Source organism: Drosophila teissieri, chromosome X (assembly GCF_016746235.2).
Source record: "Drosophila teissieri strain GT53w chromosome X, Prin_Dtei_1.1, whole genome shotgun sequence".
NCBI lineage: Eukaryota > Metazoa > Arthropoda > Insecta > Diptera > Drosophilidae > Drosophila > Drosophila teissieri.
Window position 1 is genome coordinate 482783 of NC_053034.1, and position 24135 is coordinate 506917.

Consider the following 24135-nt stretch of genomic DNA (forward strand, 5'->3'; position numbering starts at 1 on the left):
TAAAAAGTGAGCTTTGAGCTTTCAAAGAAAGCTTGCGTGCTCAGTTTTAAATACCAAATATACTACGTGAAAATATCGATATCACTTCGTAATGAAAAACGCCGATATATCCTCTTCGAAAGATATCGATGTACTGATATTTTTATGTTTTCACACCGCTAGTTCATTTAAGTAGATCTGTTGAACTGTTAACAACACAACTCCTCATTAATATGTTTTGGACGAAAAGTTTTATTAATTTAATGTTTTTGTATATTGTATTCTGTCCATGAGCGTAACAGAGACAGACAGAGAGAAAGGGAGAGATACTGAGATACGGGGCCCGCAGGCAGAGAGAGAGGGCGAGAGCAAGCTACAAGCGGGTGCGAGCGAGAGCGCGCGCTTGCCTCACGCACATAAATATATATCTGTACATACATATAGTATCAGAAAAAAAGACTAAAGTCGCTATTCGATTTGCGAAAACTTCAACGATTTTTCCCGTACCTATCTATGTACCTCACAACCACTTCGTCATCAAATACGTATACATCAGATGTATGTCAACACATATATATACGAATATACATATGTATATATATATACATCTATGTAAGGCCACTGCTAAATGCCATACATGTATGCCTCTATATATATATATATTTATCCACCTACTGTACCACTTCTACATTATGTAAGCAACGACGCAAACAAAACACTGAAACAGGAAATCCGAAAAGCAAAATGCGAAATGCAAAACAACGAACCAACAAAATCCTACCTATAAACCGAAAACCGAACAGCAATGTTATAACAAATACCGAAAAGTTGTTAATGTTCCATAAAAAAAAAAAAACAGAAAGCGGTCGTAAAATCACGCTAAGAAAGTAAGATCGAACAAATGAAATGTTTGTACGGCATAATAGTTCCCAAATTGTTGTATGTACTTCACTGCATATGCATGTGTGTGCATATGTATGTATGTTGCTCAGGGCCATGTCTCCTCACGCCCACGTACGTGGGTGCAAGAGGGACAGATGGTGCCAATTTTTCAAAATGCATACACTTGATTTTGGAACGCCAGCAAAACAAAAAGATAAATTGCGTGCTTTTCGCTTTCTGTTTGCATGTATGTATGTGCATATGTACATATGTGCATTTGTGCATATGCAAGTGCAAACTGCGCAGCAGGGCAGCCACACGCATGCACGCCTACCATTTATCCAACCAAGCATTCAAACAAATTCGCACCAAAAACAAAACCAAACTTTCACCTCAAGTGTAACAATTATATTCGAATTCGCTTTGCAGTCGCTGTAAAATATATGTATGTATGTATAAACGAACAAAAACATTCTGCCTCACACACACACAGGCGCACACTCACATCGCAAGCCCCTGCTGTGTGTGTGTGCCCTGCTTAGATCATGGGTGTGTGAGCGAGTCGACATGCTTAGCAATCGCGAGTCAGAATTAAACACGCGCTCGATATGTACGTGTGTGAGTGTCGCTCGACACATTTGATTTGTTCAATCAACTTTCATCAATCGAAATGATTGCGTGCATCAGTTACATCCATGCGTATGCAGGTACGCTTGCAATTGGTGTGTCGCATGCGAAACACATCCGCGCGCAGATACGCCTATGTACATATGTATGTATGTACATTGCGACGTGCACTTCTGTACATATGCGCGTGTGGCTCATAACGGTTCACCTCGCTTACGCACAATCACAATAAACCCCAACGACTACGACTTTCCCATTGTTTCCAGGCTCAATGGAAACTGCGTTGCTGTTGTTTGACTTTTGCTTTTCGGATTCTGAATCGGTTTCGAGATCTGAAATTTGATGTTTCTAAAATATGATTTAAGCCAATTCTTGTTACCATCCCAGCCACACAACAACTATGTTGATTGCGTTTATTTGAGACTCATACTTTTGAAGTCGTCCAACTGATTTCCTTACTATTTTGTGCCGCACTCAGGAACTAGCCATTGCTAGGCTAAAACCCATGAAGCGGTCCTACTTCGGCCAAAGAACAAGAAGCAATCCCACCATTCTCAGCGAATGCAGTTCCCAAACTTTCAGGATCACAGAAACCCAAGTGCTGGGATCAGGAAGGGATGCCCAGGACATCCTTCGCAGCTTCCAGCTGTCCACGCTACAAAGTGGCTCTGAATGCATCAGGATGCTGGTTAGATGGAGCACTCGTTTCTGGCTCATACAGAAGCAGTCTGCTTAAACTTAGCTGTGCCTTCGGAGTCCTGAATCCTGAATCCGTTGCGATCCAAGGCGTATCCTTTCCCGCGTTCCGAGTGCCACTCCTCAATCTTCAATGATAAGCGCACCCACGCAGCACGCCTTATCCAAAATCTAAAAACGATATGTTCAATTTACCCCAGAAAACATTCGTGTAGCATTCATTCAAGATACGCTTGATTTTAGTGTAAACCAATTCCTTTCGTTCAGTTGAAAATTTTCACTGCTAATGGGACGATTCACATCATTCTTGAAGGTCTTTGGAAACAAAGGAATAGGAGGTAGTGAACCTACTTTATTAGGTCGTAGTTATTCACTTAAAGAAGGTATACGTCCTAAGCTGGATCTTTTTGGCTAATACTAGCGGCTGGTTTCCCTTTTGGAACCACTTTCCATTTTTGTTGGGCGCTGAAGGCACAAAACAGGCAAAATATGAAACGCCTCCATTTATGATTAGATTGGGACTTGACCTTGAAATATTTCTTATATATTTATATAAATATATACATATATACTAGTATATATAGAGCACGTATTCAAAGTCCAATCCCTCCCTTCTCAACAGCTTTCCAAACACTTGTGACTCCAGCAACATAAAAAGAAGGACCCGTTTCTCACCGGTCACCGGTCATAATATCATCCTGTGAGAGATAAGCTGCCAAATCGACCATGTCACTCGTTTTGGCGGATGCACCCATAATTGATTTGGCGGAGGATTTGGAGGACGGCGAGATCGACGACGATGAGGAGGAGGAGGAGCAGCAGCCGCCGCCGCCGCCAAAGAACCAAGCCCAAAAGAAGCCTTCCGTAGGGGACGACGATGTGCAGTTTGTGGGTGTCGAGGCAAAGAACCAAAATGCCGACGAAGATGTCGTCTATATGGGACCATCCACAGACTCTGGTGGCCCACAAAATAGCAGCAGCAGCAAGTCAAAGAAGCCACGACCATTGGAAGGTGAGAAAGCCCATCCAATTGCAATGATGCCTCTTGTTTAATCCGAACGTATTCCCCAGATGACCACGCCAGCAGCATTGAGATGGCCATTGCCAATGCCCTCAAGAAGAAGGGCATAGAACCGCCGATGCCCCGCATGCGCTCGTCCAACCAGGATGCGGGCGATGTGTGCTTGGAGGGATCCGGGGAGGGACTAGCCGGCGGCGCAAATCATCTTCTGCAGCCAAGTCGCAGCAGCAGACGAAGGAAACGCAAAAAAGAACGCGAGCGCGAGCAGAAGAAAGACAAGGAGCACCAGGTGAGTCGTCCCGTCCGTCACATTATGTCTCCGCCGCTCATTCCATATGCTCATTAATGTTTTGGTTTCTGTGAGCTCTACTTCGTCAACAGCATCCACAGTCAAGAAAAACACTGTTCAAACACTGCGTGGAGTCTCATCCTTAACTGTTGTCTTTGAAAACCATTAGTACTCAGCCGAAAAACTAGGGACGTCGGTTCAACGAGTTCCGTATGCCCCCTTGGCGATTCGCACTTCTCAAATGTTCTTTGCGACATTTATTTCCCATATTTACGTTCGTAAATGCAAGACGGTTCTTGGGAGCTACATGGAAGCGGCTAACCCAGCCGGCGTGACCAAGTTCCACGACCAATTGCTTTCTGCTTCGAGCTCCGCGCTCCTCCAGCATTCAAGTCATCATTAACCGTCGGGCTCAGTATCGCACGGCTCGTTTGGCTTGTTTCAGCTCATCGTCGGTCGGTCCATAAGGCAGGGGCCAAGTGCAGAGATCTTAGGATAGGAGCAGCAAAGTAAAGCTGACATGACATTGAAAACTCTTGCGCATTTATATCAGTTGAGAACATGTATTGCATTGTAAGGCGTACGCAATCATATAGGGGATACAGAGGCTTTGCAGGATGCACAATTATGTCGAGTATAGTTAAAATATATGTACGCTGGCTCAGCAGAAAGGGGATTTAAGTAATAATGGAAAAGGTCACAAGTTCCTTCATAAGATTTTGACCACAATGTTTGCTTTCTTTCTTCCCTTTTCAATCGACTTCATCTTAATGCGCTCCAGAAGCGTTCCCGACGCGAAGAGGACGACGTGTCTGGAATGCCAGGCGGCGTTGAGGACATGGACGAATATGAGATGATGAACGTACGTGGCGGCAGTCCGCCACCAGGAGGAGTGGCACCACCCCTTTCCAGCTGCGGCCAGCGGTTCGGTGGCGCCGATTGGGACATGGACGATGGGCCAGCCGCAACCGGAGCAGCTGGTCTTGGAGCGGGAGGCGGAGGAGGTTACGACTCCCAGCAGGATCCGTACAGCAGCTATGATTCCTACTCCGATGAGGACGCAAACGGGCCCAGCCTAATGAACCAGCGCCGCCGGACTCGAAGAGATAGGGAGAAGGAGCACCAGCGTGGCGGGAATAATCGCAAGCGAAGGGACCGCGATCGCCATGAGGGCAGCTTGGCTGGGGGCGGGAACAAGCGAAATCGCCGCGATTCCGGCGATGGAGGAGGCGGCGGTGGACAGGAGAAGATGGGCGGCGGCAGTCGCGTTGAGCCGCGCAAACTGGAGCTGTGCAAGTTCTATCTGATGGACTGCTGTGCCAAGCGGGACAAATGCTCCTACATGCACAAGGAGTTCCCCTGCAAGTACTACTACCTGGGGATGGACTGCTATGCCGGCGATGCCTGCCTCTTCCACCACGGCGAGCCGCTGTCCGAGCAGCTGCGCAACATCCTGCTGAAGCACATGGAGACGGCTCCGAAGGAGATCCTTGGCGACTTCAAGCGAATATCGCGAGACATTGCCTTGGTGCAGATGACGCGGCGACACGAACAGTTGTGCGAGCAATTCAATCGGGAGAATACTTGGAGTTCGATGGGCGGTGGCGGAATGGGCAGGCGGCAGGACCAGCACATGCAACAGCAGCAGCAGCAGCAACAGATGCAGCAGCAGCAGCAACAGATGCAGCAGCAGCAACAACAGATGCAGCAGCAGCAGGAGCAACAGCAGACGCAACAGCAGCAGGCGGCTGCGGAGGGCGGTGGCTGCATTCCCTCACTTTTGGACATGGTCATCAATCCACCGCATTCGGAGAAGAAGCGCAAGTCCCGCTGGACTGACAAAACGGCAGCAAGGACGGCTGCTGGAGCAGCAGTTTCCTTAGAAACAGAGTGCACATCGCCGGACGCCAAACCACTTCCACCGCACTTGGACTTGGCCAATCTCAGTCACGTCTTGAGTTCCGAAAACATGGCCAAGCTGAACAAGTTGGGCATTACGAACCTGGAGCAGATGCTTCAAGTGCCGTTTGGCCAGTTAACCGAGGCTGGCCTAACGCTGGTCGAGATCGGTGAGATTCAGCGCAAGGCCGAGGACGCCAAGCCACAAACGCAAGCTGAAACGGAAAGCAGGTACGCTGATCACTGCAAAACTGAATATACTTATGTTATTTAATCTTGAATATGCTCTCCAGCACTCCACCCACCAAGCGGGAAACGGAGGCCAACAACAGCAACTCGAACAGCAACGGATTCATCATGGTGGACTACACGCAGTACCTCAAGGATGCACATGTCAGCTTTTCGGGCAACGATCCGCGTGAGTAGATGGAACTATTTTAAATGCTCTTTAGTATTGGACTAAGGCCTCATGTTGCTGCATTATTGATAAATAATTTGATTAACTTACATAATTCATTTCAGTGGACGATGATCGGGATGACGACGAACAACTGGTCATAGACGATGGCAACGATTCCACCGCCGAAGAGGAGCAGCAACCGAAGCAAGCGAAGCCACCGCAAGCCGCTTCCCAGGATTCCGGCACAGAGGAGGCGCCCTTGCCTTCTGTTTTCGATTTGCCGAGCTTCATGAACAACATGCTGGGTCAGGGATCCTCGGCAAGGCAACTGCTGCCCGCCAGTGCCACCTCGCCCAATCAGGAGAGCTCGCATTTGCCTGGCGGGGATCAATTGACGCATAAGTCCGCGCCCACCGGTTCAGGCACCTCCACCAACGTGCTCAGCCGGATTCTGTTCGGCGACAAACAATCTGACCCCGAGGCTAGGGCTGCTTTCTACCGCGACATCATACGCAATCCCTTCAAGGCTCACAGTGGCGACGGCGACGTGGACTCCAGCAATGAGAACTCCAATTCCAATTCGCATTCGCTGACGCCCACGCCCACGCCAGAGCCAGGATCCCAATCCCCCAAGCAGGAGGACCAGGATCAGGAGATGCCCGAATTGCCTGTCATTACCACAGCGCTGCCGCCGACAACTCCTTCGCTCTACGTACGTCGTTCCATGTACGATTTCGATCCCGTCAAGGAGCAGGAGCTTGGGCGACAGGAGCACCTTATGGAGGAGAAGGAACAGTACCAGCGCGATACAGACATGCGACTGCCGTTCGTGCCGATGAAACACTACTTGCCTGCCACCGAGATCGACGCGGCGATCTTCTCGCACACTCCGCTCCGCTGGCAGCTGCAGGAAGTGTCCGTGGAGCAGACCAGCTACGCCCAGATTAGGGCCAGCGCCCTGCACAAGGAGCAGCGGGATCTGCGGGACCCTCGAATGCGTCGCATTCTGGGCCTGCCGGAAATGCCCGACAATGGTGGAGCCTTGGGCTCCACGCCCATTATGGGCGCCAGCTCGTTATCGGGTGACAACAGTGCGCGCTGCACTACGAGCATCGCTTCCCCAGACTCTGAGACCACTGTTCGAGATTCCACGCCCAGTTCGCCGCCCCCGTCCTTGGTCAACCTGCCGTCGATGAGTGTGCCACCGCCGTCGATGAGGGTGCCCCCTCCGAATCTGCAGGTAGAGAAACCTGCTGTGCGGACAGATCCACGTCGCGATCCCCGGAGAGCCGCTCTGCAGGCTCAAACGCAAGCAGCTAGTACGGCGAACAGCACACCCGCTGCAGCGACCAATGCCTCCGGCGGCAGCAAGCAAATCTCGGAAATCCGCAGCCTGCTGCAGGTTTCCAACTGGTACAAGAACCTCGGCAGCAACAACAAGATCATGGTGAATCAACAGCTCGCCTTGGTGTTTACCGAGCTCAAGAAGTTCCATCAGCTACCGAATGATGCGCCGAAAATCTTCGACGTCAGCTTTATAGTGAACAACACAACGTTGCAGCAGATCTTCGCCAAGCTCTTTATCTTCGTAGATGACAATGGGCAGGTGGTGCAGATTCCCGAGGAGAACAACGGCAATGGCGGCGGTGTTGGTGGCGCAGGAGATTCAGGAGTAGGGGGTGGAGGTGTCGGAGTGGGCGGAGGAGGAGGAGGTGTTGTGCTTCCCAATCTATCGCAGCCACCACCAAACCTGAGCCAAATGCTGAGGCAACCCCCGCCGAACATGCAAATGCTACGCATGTCGGGAATGATGATGCAAATGGGCAACCTGGGACCCCCTTTCAATCAGCCACCGCCACGAGGAGGCTTGCTGGGAATGCCTCCGAATGCCAATGGATTAAACCAGGGCGTGGGAAATCCGGGAGGACTCGGCCAGATGGGAATGAACCAAGGAGGTGGAGGCGGCGGCGGAGGAGGAGGTGGACCTGTGCCCAATGGCAATCCCTTTAACCCATTCGCCGGGAATAATGGAGGAGGAGCTGGCGTCATGAACAACATGAACAACATGAATCCCATGGGGAACATGGGCATGGCGTTCAAGAACTTTAACAACGGCAGTAATAACAACAACAATAATGGCGGAGGCAGAGGAGGCCACTTTCCGGGCGGAGGATCGGGCGGAAACGGCAATGGGAACAATCGCAACCAGCGAGGCGGTAACCAGCGGAACCGCAACATCTAATCTAATCCAATCCAATCGAATCCAATCCAATCCAATCCAAATGCAATGCGTTGTGTTGCGTTGCGAGCCACAACGCAAAAAGACTTCTTTTGCCAAAATGATGTTGATGCTATGCCCCTTGACCCCTTCTTCCAACCCATAACACCCACACCACCCACACCAGCCACATGTGGAAAACTCGTGGTTTTCTCCGCGCCTTCCCCGAAAATCTAGGCCTGACTTCTTGTAAATTGTATTTTATTCCCAAATCCCCTTTATTGTCACTATTTTTTTCGCTAGGTGTAAAGGATAAACCTTATTAGCTATACGAGGTACTGATTAATGTAGTTAAGAGTAAACATAAACAACAAAGTAAACCGGAGTAAGAACAAAGAGTGAAGTAGAATCGGTGTGTGCAGCCCTTTTTACCAAACTATTTTAAATAATGTAGGATAACCTGTTTCATAGCGCGAGTACTACATTGATTAACTAGCCGTACGAACTCAAAATAAATGACATCTTTTAAGTAATGTGGTGTGTAGGCCTTCCCAGTGGAGCAGAAATAACCGAATAGCTTTCGTTTACGAAAATTTACCCTTTCGAAGTTAATTTCCACATGGAAATTTTATTTGAACTTTTACTCGAGTCGTAGAGCGCAATTCTTCCTGCTACAAGCCTTCCGTCGAATCTAGTACACTCTTGAGCGGGTATAATTACGCTGCATATATTCAAATACAAATGGTCGAAGAAAAATCGGAGGAATCTATAATTAACTTCGTCAGTGTGGGAATTTGTTAAATTGCTCATTCAATTTCGCAACTAATGTAACGATGGCAACATTTTCGAATTCAAATAGGAGCCAGGGCTGCATTTGCAGCACAGCGCTGTTCGCCACCTGGCAATGCTGTGTAGCCGACTTGGTCTGGCAAGGCTGTGTAGCCGAACTGGTCTGGCATCTCTGGCATAACAAAAACATTCTACACACTACGTTGTTTTCCATTGCCTCACATTTAATGTTTTGAAATCGCTGTTATCTGAATAAGGGGCTCACCGACCGGCCCACGGATTAGCCATGTCCACCGAAGCCGACCTGCTGCCCAGCGGGCGCAGCAAATGCGTTAGTCCCGCGACCAAGGAGTCAACTGCCGACACTGGCCTCCAAGTGGACGCCGCCGGAGATTTGGCTTTGGCTTCTCAAAATTCCATTCCTCCAGCTTCCGCCTACACCTGCGATCCGCAGAAGGGCTCTATGGACATGGACATAGACAACGATCTTACCACCAACGAGCGGATGCCGACGGTGGCCGAGCTGGAGCAGCCGATTGAGTCCAAAACGAAGCCACCGGAGGAAAAGGCGGTGAAGGAGGAGCAGGAGGAAGTGCAGGAGCAGAAGTCACTGGGAGTCTGCGCCGTCCAGCCGCCCAGCTCTCCGACAGCCATCAAAATCGAAGGGGAAGACAAGCCAGTGAAGACGCCATCGCAGCCGCAGGTTCAGGAGGAAGTCGCTCCCAGTTCGCCGGAGACAGCGACGAATCTCAACCAGAGACCTGCGGGCAAGATCACCCGTAGCAGTCTGAATGGCACAGGTAATCAGGCGCCCACACGGACCCCAGCGATAATAAAGCGCCTGCGGAAGAGCACGCGCTTCAAGGCCAAGCAAACGGGCAAGGGCAATCCCGGAAGCGGCAATGCCCAGTCAAATGGCCACAACAGTGGCCCGAATGGCTCCATCGGCAGCTCCGTACACCTCGCGGGCGCCGGTGCCCACCCCAGTAATAGCAACAAGCATGGCAAGTCCGGTCCAGCGGGTCCAGGCGGCGCCACTGGAGCCCGGAATCGTCGCGCTCTCTTCAAGAGGCCGGCACAAAAGACGCCCAAGGTGCAGGCGAGCACCAGGTTCGTGAGAAGCGTTTTCTACAAAGGCAGCTACATGCAGATCGGGGACATCGTTAGCATTGTGGATGGGGAGCAGAATCTGTACTACGCCCAGATACGCGGCTTGCTTGTGGACGCCTATTGCGAGAAGTCCGCCTTTCTCACCTGGCTGATACCCACGCAGGACAGTCCGGATCCCCAGGAGGGGTTCGATCCCGCCACCTATCTGATTGGTATGTCAAACATGTCCTGTCTTCCCTGCTAGCTAAAGTTATTAATTCACCCTCCGTGTCTGCAGGACCCGACGAGGAGCTGTCCCGAAAGCTCTGCTACCTGGAGTTCGTGATGCATGCTCCCAGCAACTACTACTTCGATCGGAGCACTCCGTTTCCCCTGCCGGACGTGGATGAGTACGCTGCCCAGCGATCGGGCGGCTACATCTGGACGCGGCTGCCGATGGTGAAGCGGGAAAAGGGGAGTGGCCACAAAGCGGGCGGCGCCTCCTAGCAGAAAAGGTGGCCCAAGGGCAAGAAGGGCGGAGCCTTGAATTTAAATAATTTAATTTATTGCAACTTTTACTGTTCGTAAACAGGCTGATTTGTCGTCTGCTAGCCGACTAAGAAACAATTCGGAAAGTGCTTGGTGTACTGTAATCCCAACTGAACTTAAACCAGCAATCAATAAAGAAAATCAATTTTTGTAATTATGGATAGAGGCGATGAGTTTTATAATTTAAAATTAAGATTAGGATAAAATTAAGTTATCGACACCAATCGACGGCGATATCGAATAAAACGCTAGCCAACCGACGGTCACACTGGCCGCGTCGCACATTGCCGATAAGTTTGCTATCGAAACGGAACGGAACAGCAAAAACCAACATTAATTGCGGAAAATTGCACGAAACGGCGTTGCGAGCTATTTGTCAGGACAAATCGCGATATATCCAACATGGAGGTCGACGAGGAAGAGTTCGAGGTGCCCTCCAGCAGCAGCAGGGGCGAGAAGAAGCGCTTTGAGGTGAAGAAGGTAAGTGGTCAGCAAAAAAGCTGGGTCATTGGCATTGAAAGTACTGATATTAACACCGTCCTCTCCGCATCCCCCAAAAACAGTGGAACGCCGTGGCTTTGTGGGCCTGGGGTAAGTAGTAAATGCACTGCTCTAATGCGGGGAAATCACCACTTTTCATTTCCTTTCGGTGCAGACATCGTGGTGGACAACTGCGCCATCTGCCGCAACCACATCATGGACCTGTGCATCGAGTGCCAGGCGAACCAGGCTTCCGCCACCAGCGAGGAGTGCACCGTGGCCTGGGGCGTCTGCAACCACGCCTTCCATTTCCACTGCATCTCACGCTGGCTAAAGACGCGCCAGGTCTGCCCGCTGGACAACCGCGAGTGGGATTTCCAGAAGTACGGACACTGAAAACTCCGAAACCCCCAAGAAGCCGCACCAGATGGGGCAGCACAATAGATTCCTCACGCCCAGCATACCCTTGCCATCCGGCAAGTCTGATGACAGCCTGCTTCATCTGGACACTCAAACCTTTGTAATACCTTTTTAGATCTTAAGCTAGTGGGGCAAGTCGCGTGAACTGGTAACTTGTAACCTTCTGTGCCGCAGTTACCGTTTCCCGCGATTCCCCGGGAAGCACACCTTTTTGTAACGCGTGAAATAAAAGCTGTAGCAGATGGAGAAGACTAGCCAGAACTCTGTACCATTCGCATGAACCGGGATGAGGGCATCTCAGCGAGAAATCACTGCATATGGATAGCAGCATGTAACTCATGACTTGCAAGGAAGATGATTTGTCCTTCGGCATCGAAAATGTAGCTAAGTTACCAGAAGCGCTTCCTCACTCTTCAATTATCCTTGGAAGGTGATTGAGGAGTATATATCTCGCTAGAACCAGGATGTATATATTGCGAGTTTGGGAAACTGGGGGGAGCCCATTAGTTATGAAGTTGTTTCGGAAAAACAAATCAAAATTAGTAAATCAGTCGATGGAAAGAAAAAGCTGGCGTTTGTAAAAACTAAATGTTCTTCTTTAGTTTATTATGAATGTTTTGCGGCCGCGGCAGCTGTAAATTATTGGTGGCTTAGAAAATAATACACATTAGTTACAGATATGAATAAAGTATATAATATATATCAAGTATGATTAATGTTTAATTGTATATGCTAGAAACTAAACTTATCGGTAAACAAAAAATAATCATGTCGTTAAAAAATCATCAAATTTACTTCGTGTGTGTGTGGCTGTGATGGTTTAGTTGTAGTTTTCTGTCTGTCGGGTTTTAAAAACTAAACTTCACAGAGAACAAAACAAAAGCTGGCAATTGAACGAAGGGCAGGGAGTGCGAGTTGTTGGTTTAGATTCATGTGAATGGGCATAGCCGATGCGGCGATGCATTCAAACCAGAATGCATAGATCTGTCGTCGAACCACTTGAACCACCACTTGTATCGAGTTGTATTAGCAGTTTATTTGAATGTTCTGTTTAATCGTTTCGCTGGTGTTATAATTAATTCCCGCTTTTTGGTTTATATACATTGTTATATGTGAAAATGTACGCTCTGCTAGCTGCGCTCCTCTCCTCATCAACTAACTCGGTTTGCAATTAACATTAGGTTTGTCTTGTTCGTATATACACCATGTGCATGCGTATATTGTTTAATTGTTTAAATATTGCTGTTCTGGTTGCTGCTACTGCTGCTGCTGCTGCTGCTGCTGCTGCGGCACTATTGTTTGCTTGTTGGCTATTGTGGAAGTCCTAAAGTATCCTCTATGTGTAAAGTTAAGTTGGATTGGGTTCGGCTGAGCTGTGAGGGCTGTAAGGCGTCTAAAACCGCTGCTAATTGCGTCGAAGAGTGTCTGTGTGCATTGCATTCAGAATGTGCTCCTAATCCCATCTTCCCATCTTTACTCTCAACGGCTCCTGGGCTCCTGCTCATCCTGCTCGTCGTTAGTTCTCAACTGTACATGATTTGTATGCGATTTAACTCTATTCTTAGCCTTTTAACTATCAAATTGCTGGTGGTGCTGCCGTTGCTGGTGCTACTGCCGATGTTGCCGCTGCTCCTGTTGCTCCTGCTGCTGCTGGTGCTGTCGTGCTTGCTGCAACACGCTGCACTCTCCTCCGACCTTTTCCTACTTCTACGCTTTAGACTGCCACTGCCACTGCCACCTGCAAAATAAAAGCACACCACACACACACGCGCGACATGCAACGCGAACACAAAGTAAAAGGGTTGGGAGAAATGGGGAGTAATCACAAAGAGAAAGAGAGAAATAGAAAAGAAAGCAAAAGTAAAACAAGTTACAATCTGGTATATATCCGGATTCGCATTAACAAATTGGTCAGCCTGTTTTGGTTTGCTTCCTGAATGTGAAAACCCAAGGGTATAGGTATATCAAGGATCATCTCTACTTGGACTAAGATCTAAGCCTACGGTTTCGGTTTCAGTTTCTATAAGGTGCATGGATTCAGCAGCAGCAAAGGCAACGACGCCAGCAGCGCAGCAATCTCCATCAGTCTCCATCCGTTGCTATTCCTGCTACTCCTGCTTCTCTGCACCTGGTGCTCCACCATGTCCTTGTCCCGGACTCTCCCCCTGCGCGCTCCTCCCCTTCTTCTCTTGGCAATGGCAGCTGTGCTTAGTCAATTTGCTTGGAGATCAGTCGTTGGTTATTTCTGGCCGTGATGGTTGTTATTATGATGGTGAGATGTGACCGCGCCTGTTGAAGTGGAAGTGGGCACCACTCCCACTCCCGCTCCCACTCCTCCGCCGCTACTGGTCTTCTGCTGGCTAATCTGCGGCTGATTTTGCAGGCAGGCGAAACTGGTGGGGGCCAGGAGGGCACAGGTGCCGAATGTGTGCTTGGGCATGCTCAGGAAACCAGCGCTAGCTCCAGCACCAGATGATCCTGATCCTGATCCTCCTCCTCCTCCTCCTCCTCCACCTGATGAACCACTGCTGCTGCTCACAATGGCCTGACCCTGTCCCGGACTTGGGGTTCCAGCAAACTTGCCCAGCTGGTAGTAGTGCATCGCATAGGAATCCTCGCCAGCCGCTCGCTGCTTGCTATTGGGAAAGTAGCTGTTGCTGTTGGTGTTGGTGGTTGATGTGCAGGCCGATTGAAAGGAGCTGCTGGTCGTCGATGAGGGCGATTGGGCAGCAAGGGGCGGGCCCACCGTGGAGGAGTCCACAGCCTCTGCAGAGGTGGAGGTAGCTCCGCCCACTCCGCCGGATGAGCTGGTACTGCTCGAGGATGTATTGACCGTCAAACTAGTGCTGCTGGCATAGGAGGCATTGAAGGACTCGTCGCCACCGCCCCCACTGCTGTTCAGGTCATCCAAGCCCGATCCGCTGCCCGATCCCTCTGCTGCTGCTGGTGGAATGTCTATGGTGTGGGACTCGTTGCCGAAGATCAAGCGGAGGCGCTTCTTCTGCGGTGTGCCATATACACTGCTTGGCGCTGGCGATCTGCGTTGGCTGCTTCTGCTCCGGCTGCGCTGCTTTTTTCTCTGCTTCTTGGTGACCAGCTGCAGCTCCTCCTTCGGCGGCGGCTCCTCCTCTTCCTCGGCAGCTGGCTCCTCATCCTCTTCTTCCTCCTGCTCCTCCTCCTCGTCGTCGTCATCGTTCCCATGCTCTGAAATGCCCTCCATGCGCAGTATCTCGTATTCAATACCATTTGAGCTGCTGCCGGTTAGATTTAGCGCACCTCGAGCAGATCCATCCCCAGTTGCCCCTTCCCGATGGGAGCCCGCTGCACCTCGGCCAGCCCCTCCGTTGCTTAGACTCGTTCCGAGCTCAATTACTTCGTCTAGGATTGGTGAACGTTTCATGCGCAACGTCAGTTTCAGCCGGCGCTCTGGAGTCTTCAGTAGGGGTTCAACATTGCTGATGGTCGTGGAGGAGCACGAGGTGGCAGGTTCGCCGGTCTGGGCCCTCTTGCGCTGGCCTCCAGTGGATCCGGTGGGGAATCCGCCCAACGCTTCGCAGTGGATACTTTGCGCTGCCGCCAAAGCAGCTGCCCTTCTGCTGCGTTTCTGCTTGACCGGTGAGTAAGTAACTGATTCGTCCTTCAGCTGCTCCTTGATTCCTTGGGTGGCTTGGGTATTATGGGTGGCAGGAGGATTGGGGTCGAAGCTGGCCAAAAGGTTCTTCTTGTAGGCGGGAGTCGGGCTGCAACTGCGGCGCGTTGCCTGCTGCTGCTGATTTTCAGATGATGTGGATGAGGGTATGGACGAGGCCTCACTTGGTGCTGGCTTCCTCGATTTAACACTAAGTCTACCGCTAAGATTAGAATTATGATTAATTCTACTGCTATTATTACTATTATGATTATTACAATTTGTAATCGTTGTTGCTTTGTTGCTGCTGCTGCTGCTATTTGTTGTGGTTGCAATGTTATTGTTATGGGCAGTGGCTAATCTGGCTACCAATCCTACTCTTCCCGCACTATTTCGCGTCACACGCTTCTGCTGCTCCTGCTGCTTCTCCTCCGGCTTCTCCGCTTGTGGTTCCTCCGCCAGGATGAACGTTTTCTGCGGCAGTGGCTGATGTTGCTGATCCTGCTGCTTCTGCTCTCTCTTTTGTTGCTCGCTGCTGGTGTCGCTGCTCTCGCCGTCCGTCAACTTTTCCTTCTGGCGTTCGCTACGTCTGAGTTGACGCTGCTGCCTCTGGTGCAGCGCGGCAATGGCCATCTGAGCGGGCTTGCAACGGGGCACAAGAACCACCGGCGCCTTGGTGGGCAGCGGAATGCTCGCCACGACCACTGGGGCGATCACCTCGTCCGCGGATGCGGTGGAAATGCTGCTGCTGGTGCTATTAACACGCATAGATTTGCGCAGACTGGTGGAACGACCACCATTAGCCTCGGAGCCCGCTCCGGCGGCTACGCTGCTCACTGTCGTTGCTCCAGCATTTCCTGCAGCTCCTGTTCCACCGACTCCTGGCTTCTGCATGGCCGCCATTTGCTGTACGGCCGCTGTAGCCTCGGCTCCGGTACTTGCGTGCTGGCCATGATTGTGGTGATGGTGATGATGATGATGATGGTGATGGAAATGATGCTGATGATGATGCTGCTGCTGGTAGGCTGCGTTGGCCATGATCATCTCGGCATCGTACTTAGTCATTCCCTTTTGGCGCAGCTCCTTCATGGTCAGCGGTGAAACCACAACATTGGGAAGTTTCTTTTCGAGCAAAGAGACGGCGGCTGTGGCCTCCTTGCCGGCAGTTGATTGTTGCGATGGTAGCGGCATTGCTGCTCCAGTGCCTCCTCCTCCGCCTGCTCCAGCTGCTCCTCCAGAAACCACCAATCCATTTGTGCTGCTACTCTCGCTGGGGCCAGTGGAATCATTTGTATTACTGTTGCTGTTCGAGGTGCTGTTCGTGGAGTTGGCTCGGCTCTTGATGCGATTAATCCGATTGTCTGTCTCCCTCAGACGATAGCCACCATTATTCCCAGGTCCACTGCTGGCCAAACCGAGTCCCATGCTCAGACCCAGCATCAGGCCATCATCCTTTCCGGCAAAGGCTCCCGTTCCACGGCGCTCGCACGTTTCACACTCACAGTAGCGATTCGAGTCCCCAAAGAAGTCCTCGCCATAGAAGCAGGTTATCTCCTCCCCCACCTCAATGTCGCGCAGGACCTTCACACACGCTGTGTCCCTGCCGGTTGCCAAAAACTTGCAGTTGGCGCGACAATCGTGGTTGATATAGGCAGCCGGTCCCAGCCACAATTGGGCACAGTTCTTGCGACAACTATACATCACTGAGAAGTCATTTTTGCCAGAGTGCAGCAGAGCGGCCTCCTCCGCCTCCGTCAGCTCGGCGATGCAGCCCACCAGGCATTCGATCTTGTCGTTCTTCGACCAACGCTTCGTCGAGCTAATCTTGGCGCCACGTTGCTCCTCCAGTGAGTATCTGTAGCAGGCCTCGATTGCAAAGCCGCTGTCCTTGTCAAAAACGCGCAGGTACCGGACGATCTGGAAGGCATTGAGGGAGATGGGGATCTCGATTAATATGAATAATTAATATGCAACACAAAGGCGAGTATATGTGTATCGGTATTCAAAATACATGTAAACTACTACTGTCAAGGAAACGGATTTTTTGGACAGGAAACATCGACTTACATGATCGTGGAGCCGCTTGGTGGCAATCTTGTTCTTGTTCTTGAGATGACGAGGTATCCACGGCCCCTCGTAGATGCGCTGGATGGCTATGTCGTAGTTCTGCGTGTGGATGAAGTCATCCACGATGGCCTTCAGTTGCTGCGTGTCCACCTTCAGCGGCCGGAAGCGTATGTTCATCTTGTGGGTCTGGAAACCGAGATGCGGATCGAGGATCAGCGATGTGGCCAGGTCATCGTTCTCGGAGAGTTCACGCGGCGACATGCCAGTGGATTGCGACAGTCGGCTGACGGCGCTGCCGTTGCAGCCGTTGAGTCCACTGACCACCGATCCAGATCCCGATCCCGATCCTGCAGATCCTCCGCCACTGCCGTTCGAGGACTGATGGGACTGGTGATGGTGGCTAGGATGCTGGTTTGCCTGCTGGTAATGGGTGGCATGTGGCTGGTTGTGGGCCACCTGGTGGTGCTGCTGGCTGGTCTGGTGGTGCGCAGATGGGGGTGCGGATGGCGGAGGGCCATGGCTCTTGTGGGACATGGACGACAACAGAGCCGCAGCCGTCGATGTCGACGAGGAATTGGTGGCTAGTGAAGACGTTGCGCTGGTGGTGCTGCTGGCCGAAGCGGTGGAGCCACCGTTTGAGCTGCTGGAGCTGCTGCTGTTTGTAAATCTGCTGCCAGTTTCACCGCGCCGCGTGTGGTTCGAGCCGACGACCATTCTGCAGGACAGTCTGCAAGGATAACGAACCCAAAGGCATTACAAGTACATTCAATACGATTCAATACGATATGTGCGCTTTTTCATTCACTTTACTCCAAACGTTTCAGCTAATACGATCTAGATCCGTGCCGTGCTTTGAAAACCAATCAACCCGGCAATTATCAGCTGTTTTGGAATTTCAGTCACTGAGAACCGCACAAGCGGTTTAAGTACATCTGGCAACGCCGCTGTTCTCTGCGACATGGTAAAGAGCGAGATGGTCATATACTCTCCAGGACTAGACTAGGACAAAAGCAAACGTCCTGCACCATGCACACATACACACGCACTCTCTCACTCACTTTTGGATGGCTGTTGGCTTGCAATAAACTTTAATCCGCGAAACATCTGTTCTGGCATGAGAGCATTTTGGCAATATATTCGCCTAACTCGCTCTGCTGAAAACGGCCCTAATATAATTTTTATTCATACGGCTTCGCGTTCGAAACAGACAGAGAGAGAGAGAAAGGGAGAGGGGGCATGTAACTGATGTCGTCGACAGCTATCCCTCTCGCTCGCACCTATTCCGAGCCCTTTCAGCCAATGCACACACACACGTTCAACAAAAATCAATTAACTTGAAAGCACATGTAAAAAAAAAGTATCGATCCACAAAAAAAAAAACAAAGGCACTTCGGTAATCCTGGAGTACACACACTTACTGTCGAAAATTTTTAACATGGATGGGTACGCGTATGTTGGTGTGCAAAACGCGAACACAACAAAAAATGCCTTATCGATTTGCATGCGCAGCAAAGAGTAATTGCAAATCTTTCATTTCCTTGAAGCTGTGCAACAACTGAAAATCTTTTTCTGGGCATAAACTAACATAAACACATGTGGGTGGTGCTGGGTAACATGGCTGGAATCGAATATTTGTTGTTGGTCGATTTGTTCTGAATGGAAATGAATGTCGCTTGCAAATTGCTCTCTCAGCTGTTTACAAACGCATACACACGCATAGCCACACGAACGCAGGTGCGAGCGAGAGGGAGGCATATGCGCAGTGAGAATGGGAGATGAAGGGTTGCCAAGTGCGCAAAGGCTTGCAAATTAGGTACACTTGTGTGAGGGGGAACCGAAAAACGGGTGTTTACAATAAAATTCACTGAGGATGTAGCTTTGCAGATGGGTTTGCCAAGTTTTTTTTTTGTTAGCAGCATTTTGAAGCGGTTTGCCAACCCTAGACGCTGGTTGCATGGGAACGAAAAATGGCGGCGCCTGTTACACACTTACACACACACACACACATACGCGCACAGTCTGCAGTGTTTATGCACTTCATGCTGTTCCGTTTTTTTTTTTTGCACTTTTTCGATTTGTTGTTTGCATTTACCTTAAATGAATTATTCACTAAGGCGCTATTGTGCCTCTCGCTCGAACTCGCAGAACGATGCTTTGTCTGCTGCTTCGGTGTGCGTGAGTGTGTCCCTCTTTTTCCACGGCTTTTCGTCGAGACTCACACATACACACGGAGACACACTGGATCGGAGCTGGAATCCGTTTTGGATGGCTTGGCTTTGGCTGCGTATCCAAAATAAATCGCGCTTGCAGTGCCAAATCATTTTAGCTCTTGACGCCTTTGTTCCCCAAAAACATCCAAACGCCGTCCATGGCTCTTGCTCTCTCTCGCTCGCTCGCGAGACGCTCCAAAAGTCGCGAGTATGGGAAGGGAATGTATCCCTCGCTCTTTCACGCCTAGAAGCTGCTGTAGCACACACAAGCGCACGAACACCCAGCCGTATACATATATTCCTTCGACGAGCGAGACGTGTGTACGTGCGTATGTATGTATGCTTTTTTCACTTCTTTCTCTTTTGCGTTCTTTGCATCAAATGTTGCTATTTGCTACCGCCGCTCCCTTTGCCGAATAAATCAGGACTTGTATCGGTTCTAATTCGGACTTAATTTACAAAATGCGGCTGCTTTTTTTCCGCGATACTCGGATTAGTGATGTAAAAAGACATTGATGCTTCAGCCACTGACGATACATCGTAAGTATCGATGAATGTCATGTCATCGATTGCTACGATTACGATTACCAGCGCAGTTAGTGGAGACGTTCACCCATTCGCAGGTGTAGAGTGTAAGTCGTCTGCAGAGAAATTAATTTCCGTTAACGGTGGGATTCAGTGTTAATGTGTTCACAGTGTCCCAATGTGCAGCATAGTTGCGTCGTCTGCAGGAGCATATGTCAATCGTATCAATGCGCGTTGAAATTCAAGTTCAAAGCAAGTGTATCCTATTTCGGCGCCAAGATCATTACCAGGGCTGCAATTTGTCTTTGCTCTCGCCAGTTTTTTTTTAATGTGCGTGAATGTGGTTCGTGTCTGCGATAAAAACGACGAAAGGTGTTTTCGGAGTCGCGCCATCTGGTCACTCTAGCCGTGCGTTTTTTACTTGAGAATTGTCAATTTGGTGTGTCGATTTATATCCCCAATTGGAGCATCTGTGGAAATAGTTGCAGCACATTTAAGGCATCACCCTAAGGTAAGTCGGAAAACAAATGAAAATCTACAAATAGCACGCAAGAACGCTTTCGAAACAACACGAAAAACGAACATACGCACGCATGCATGTGTGTGAGAATCGGCTTGTGTGCGAGTGTGTCTATGTGTGGGTGCGCATTTCTGGAAAGTGCCGTTTTTCATTTCGATTCTATATTATCCCTGCACTACCATTCATCACCATTTCTACGATGAATCATCACTCAAGAATCGTAGCCTTTGTTCAATTGCCAGTTATCATCGTACGAAAGTAGGACTGATTTTATTAAAGTCGGCGATGAATAGTCATCGCAAGTATTACGTTTTCCAAGCATTTCTATCAGCCATCCCGTATCATCCCATTTTTATCAGCTCACATTTTTAAGAGCGATCGTTCGGGGATTCAGGGATATGTGAATACTTCACCAACTATTATTACCATTGTTTTGCATCCCAGTTGTTTATATTCAGTTTATCCACACGCTTATCTGTTAAAGTGGTTATACCAATATTTGGTAAATTGATATGAAAATGCATGTTTGCCCATCATCTCTCAACATTTTGTTACTTTGGATCCACACTGCAAAAAAACACACTGATTGCACTGCCACACATTTTTCAACCTGATCCTAATGTTTTGTACTGAACCTAACTTCAGGAAAGCAAACCAAACGAGCCCAAAATGCCCAGCATCAAGTTGCAATCTTCGGATGAGGAGATCTTCGATACGGACATCCAGATCGCCAAGTGCTCCGGCACCATCAAGACGATGCTGGAGGACTGCGGCATGGAGGACGATGAGAATGCCATTGTGCCGCTGCCCAATGTGAACTCGACGATCCTTCGCAAGGTGCTTACCTGGGCCCACTACCACAAGGACGATCCCCAGCCAACGGAGGACGATGAGAGCAAGGAGAAGCGCACAGACGACATTATCTCGTGGGATGCGGACTTCCTGAAAGTGGATCAGGGCACCTTGTTTGAGCTTATCCTGGCCGCCAACTATCTGGACATCAAAGGCCTCCTGGAGCTCACCTGCAAGACGGTGGCCAACATGATCAAGGGCAAGACTCCCGAGGAGATCCGCAAGACCTTCAACATAAAGAAGGACTTTACGCCCGCCGAGGAGGAGCAGGTGCGCAAGGAGAACGAGTGGTGCGAGGAGAAGTAAGGCGCGGCCTTTCACGGGACCAACATTAAGTTGAAACAGCTGGCGGATGCGGGAAAGGAGATGACTTGCCGCATTCGAGCTTTACTTAGTTGCTACATTCATTTAAATTTTTTTTATTCTTAACCTTAGCAGAGCCTCATTTGAAATTGTGTATAAGTGATCTGCTGCTGATGTGATTCGCGGGGTTAATCTCTTGTCGTACATATATCTCATACATATATATGCGAGAATGTAAAACTCTATTTAACCTATATGCGTAACATTTGATTTCACCTTAATAAATATAACTACCCAAACACAAGACACAGCACAATCTACGGGCTTCCCCGAATTCTGCTTAGCGAGTTAGGATCCATTGACTTCTCAGATTGTGGAGTGCCCATTTTGTTTTGTGATAAGCGACGTTTGCATGCGTTTGATTAATTCACGGAACCGGAAGTATATATGTATCTTGGATTATCATATGTATGGAAACTACATTCGCAACTTCATGCTGTCAGCCAATAACAAGTAGTACTGTAGCTCCCATTTCGTACAACTGAAATGCGCGCCAACGCGTTTTTCTTTACAATGTTTTTAGTATGTGCGTATTGCAGCACTTGAAAAGCTTTTCATTTTGCTTTTCAAAAGCTGCGACGGGTGTAAGAATCTGATTTTTGGCGCTTTATTATTCGTGTGCGTCTTTTGGGGTACAGCGTGTTTGCAAGGTTTCACAATTACGCATATGCATAGCTGCCATGGAGATTATAATGGTTTATAATGGTTTAAATTATGAATTTGTAGGAAGGAAATTCTCTTGTCCGCTCTCCATTCTGATTGATTCTGATTTCGACTGCTTTATCTTCTAATTAGACATTTGGAATATGTGCTCTGATTTCACAGACAGGATAATGTTTTTGCCTCTGTTTCCTCGAAGTTTTCCCTGCACAAAGTAGCGAAAGGACTTCAACTTGGGCTCCCGCATTCAGTGGAGCCGGAAATGCATTGGCCAATTGCCTTGAGTGTGCACTTGGCTTAGATGCCCCTGCCAAACTGAAACTGCAAACTTCGGAATTGATCGCTGGCCATAGCAGCAATGGCAAAAAAAGAGAGAACGGTGTGCGGCTCGGGAACTTGTTTAGTGTCCTTCAAATTGTTCGGAAACACAGCGATTTTTGAGTGACCTGCCAAGTACCTTGAGTACTTGGGGGCTTCTTACAGTTTTTGAGTGCGAATATTAATTAATTGGCATAAAAGACGATTAAAAGACGTGGCATTTCATCTGTTTATTGCCCACTCGGCAAGCAGGCGCCAATTGAAGTTTAATCGCAGCAGCAGCCTCAACCGCCTTTTGAGCTATGGAGTTGTGGGGGCTACGGCGGTTGTGGGCGCCAAGGGGCGGGGCCATTGTGTTCGACTTGCAGCCGGGGGCCAAGTCGCCATTTCAATTATCGCGGGCAGAGGGAGGGCTCCTGAGCAAAGGACTGAGGTGGAGGGCAGGCAGGCAGGGCAAATAAAAGCACGGCAGAGCCAAAAAATTGTAAAGACGGTCTGAGTCTGAGCCTGAGCCTGAGCCTCGGCTGAGCGCAAGAGAAGAAAGGAGAAAGAAGAAGGAGCAAGGAAGAAAGGACCTTCCACTCCCGCCGCCGAGTTGGCGGTGCCAAGGAGTAATTAGTGTGCATTTCCTTGGCCGCCCCCCACCCCCTTGCTGCGTGTGTTTGTGCAACATTTGCTTTTCCACTTCGTTTGCGACAATCAAATGTAACAAAGGAGCGAATAAAGGGTGCACAAAAAAGCGGGGAAACAAAGCCGAGACGGGGAGGTGCGGGGAGCAGGATAAGGCGGAAGATTGGAGGCAGCAGTACACTGGGAAAAAGAGTGCATCCCTTTGGCATACAGGGGCAGAGAGCAGGGAGCTGGGCACAATGATGCAGCAGCAAAGCAATCACCATGAGTAGCTACGAGTTACTTGTAAGGGCCTCTAAAAGTATGCTATGAATTATTGGCAACTGGCAATTCATTTGCCTACAGTGCACCTGCCATGTGCCGTGTGCCATTCGCCATCTGGCGATGGTACATCTCCACTCCACACTCACCTGGCTGCGCCCTTTTATCGTCTAAGTCGTCGTCCTCCAGTGGAACGTGACATTGAATACGTCTGCATCCTGGTGCCTTCTTCCGCTCCTTCCGCTCCTGCCGCTCCTTCGGCTGCTGTCCGCTCCTCCCCAGTCCACTGTGCCGATTTCTTCCGCTTCTCAGCGCCTCAACTGCTCAGCTGCTCAGCTCCTGGGCAATGCTAATCTCTGTGTAATTAAGACTGTCACTCATTCAGTAGCAGTTGCTTTCCGCTCAGTTCCGTTCAGTTCTCAGGTCCTGCTCCTTGTCGTCCTTGCTCCAGTGGGCGTGGGCGTGGGCGAATGAATGGGGCGGCACATTTGAATTGCCTTTAATTGCATGTTGTTTTCCCCACTCCCAGTTTGATTGTCGTGCATCCATCGCATCCATCACATCCCTCACTCCTCATTCCTCATGTCCCTAATGGAATAGTCTCCACTTCTCGACAGGATTTTTCAGGGGCATTATGTAGGCGGGGTGATAAAAGGCTCGGGATCAACTTGGGGATCACAGAGGGTGAAATTGGCTGCTCCAAATGCGATTTCTATTCACTTCCACTTGACTTACGAGCTGGCTCAGCTTTTTGCCCTGTTTG

At 49.7% G+C, this 24135-nt stretch overlaps 5 protein-coding genes across 8 annotated transcripts; 4 read left to right on the top strand and 1 right to left on the bottom strand.

Moving 5' to 3' along the window:
- The first annotated feature begins 180 nt into the window (after positions 1-180).
- On the top strand, positions 181-8544 carry LOC122625061 (protein suppressor of sable). 3 transcript variants are annotated; one of them, XM_043804916.1, is made up of 6 exons: positions 181-537; positions 2807-3196; positions 3256-3494; positions 4276-5624; positions 5687-5811; positions 5916-8544. In XM_043804916.1, exons 2-6 carry the CDS (start codon positions 2911-2913, stop codon positions 8033-8035), a joined length of 4119 nt encoding a protein of 1372 aa, XP_043660851.1. In that variant the 5' UTR covers positions 181-537; positions 2807-2910; the 3' UTR covers positions 8036-8544. The 3 variants fall into 3 exon arrangements, with proteins under 3 accessions (XP_043660851.1, XP_043660852.1, XP_043660853.1); XM_043804917.1 differs by lacking the exon at positions 181-537 and adding an exon at positions 549-673; XM_043804918.1 differs by lacking the exon at positions 181-537 and adding an exon at positions 1939-2522.
- A 427-nt stretch (positions 8545-8971) lies between these two features.
- Positions 8972-10601, top strand: LOC122624057 (GATA zinc finger domain-containing protein 1). Its single transcript, XM_043803486.1, has 2 exons — positions 8972-10122; positions 10188-10601. Exons 1-2 carry the CDS (start codon positions 9087-9089, stop codon positions 10394-10396), a joined length of 1245 nt encoding a protein of 414 aa, XP_043659421.1. The 5' UTR covers positions 8972-9086; the 3' UTR covers positions 10397-10601.
- A 111-nt stretch (positions 10602-10712) lies between these two features.
- Positions 10713-11592, top strand: LOC122623078 (RING-box protein 1A). The gene is made up of 3 exons (XM_043802002.1): positions 10713-10918; positions 11002-11029; positions 11094-11592. The coding sequence occupies exons 1-3, from the start codon at positions 10841-10843 to the stop codon at positions 11312-11314; spliced, it is 327 nt and encodes a 108-aa protein (XP_043657937.1). The 5' UTR covers positions 10713-10840; the 3' UTR covers positions 11315-11592.
- Positions 11593-11912: 320 nt separating this feature from the next.
- On the bottom strand, positions 11913-19767 carry LOC122623077 (histone-lysine N-methyltransferase Suv4-20). 2 transcript variants are annotated; one of them, XM_043802001.1, is made up of 4 exons: positions 19126-19767; positions 17034-17760; positions 15245-16883; positions 14841-15189 (listed from the first exon to the last, which is right to left on the bottom strand). In XM_043802001.1, the coding sequence occupies exons 2-4, from the start codon at positions 17745-17747 to the stop codon at positions 14978-14980; spliced, it is 2565 nt and encodes an 854-aa protein (XP_043657936.1). In that variant the 5' UTR covers positions 17748-17760; positions 19126-19767; the 3' UTR covers positions 14841-14977. The 2 variants fall into 2 exon arrangements, with proteins under 2 accessions (XP_043657935.1, XP_043657936.1); XM_043802000.1 differs by having other exon boundaries at positions 11913-16883; positions 19126-19766.
- A 359-nt stretch (positions 19768-20126) lies between these two features.
- Positions 20127-21747, top strand: LOC122623830 (S-phase kinase-associated protein 1). The gene is made up of 2 exons (XM_043803177.1): positions 20127-20279; positions 20934-21747. The coding sequence occupies exon 2, from the start codon at positions 20958-20960 to the stop codon at positions 21444-21446; it is 489 nt and encodes a 162-aa protein (XP_043659112.1). The 5' UTR covers positions 20127-20279; positions 20934-20957; the 3' UTR covers positions 21447-21747.
- The last annotated feature ends 2388 nt before the right edge of the window (positions 21748-24135 follow it).

Coding starts and splice junctions, on each gene's coding strand:
- LOC122625061 (XM_043804916.1), top strand. CDS start 2,911: ATGTCACTCGTTTTGGCGGATGCACCCATAATTGATTTGGCGGAGGAT. Junction 3,197..3,255: donor GAAGCCACGACCATTGGAAG/GTGAGAAAGCCC, acceptor CGTATTCCCCAG/ATGACCACGCCAGCAGCATT. Junction 5,625..5,686: donor CAAGCTGAAACGGAAAGCAG/GTACGCTGATCA, acceptor TATGCTCTCCAG/CACTCCACCCACCAAGCGGG.
- LOC122624057 (XM_043803486.1), top strand. CDS start 9,087: ATGTCCACCGAAGCCGACCTGCTGCCCAGCGGGCGCAGCAAATGCGTT. Junction 10,123..10,187: donor TCCCGCCACCTATCTGATTG/GTATGTCAAACA, acceptor CCGTGTCTGCAG/GACCCGACGAGGAGCTGTCC.
- LOC122623078 (XM_043802002.1), top strand. CDS start 10,841: ATGGAGGTCGACGAGGAAGAGTTCGAGGTGCCCTCCAGCAGCAGCAGG. Junction 10,919..11,001: donor AGCGCTTTGAGGTGAAGAAG/GTAAGTGGTCAG, acceptor CCCCAAAAACAG/TGGAACGCCGTGGCTTTGTG. Junction 11,030..11,093: donor CGTGGCTTTGTGGGCCTGGG/GTAAGTAGTAAA, acceptor CTTTCGGTGCAG/ACATCGTGGTGGACAACTGC.
- LOC122623077 (XM_043802000.1), bottom strand. CDS start 17,747: ATGGTCGTCGGCTCGAACCACACGCGGCGCGGTGAAACTGGCAGCAGA. Junction 16,884..17,033: donor CCAAGCGGCTCCACGATCAT/GTAAGTCGATGT, acceptor AATGCCTTCCAG/ATCGTCCGGTACCTGCGCGT.
- LOC122623830 (XM_043803177.1), top strand. CDS start 20,958: ATGCCCAGCATCAAGTTGCAATCTTCGGATGAGGAGATCTTCGATACG.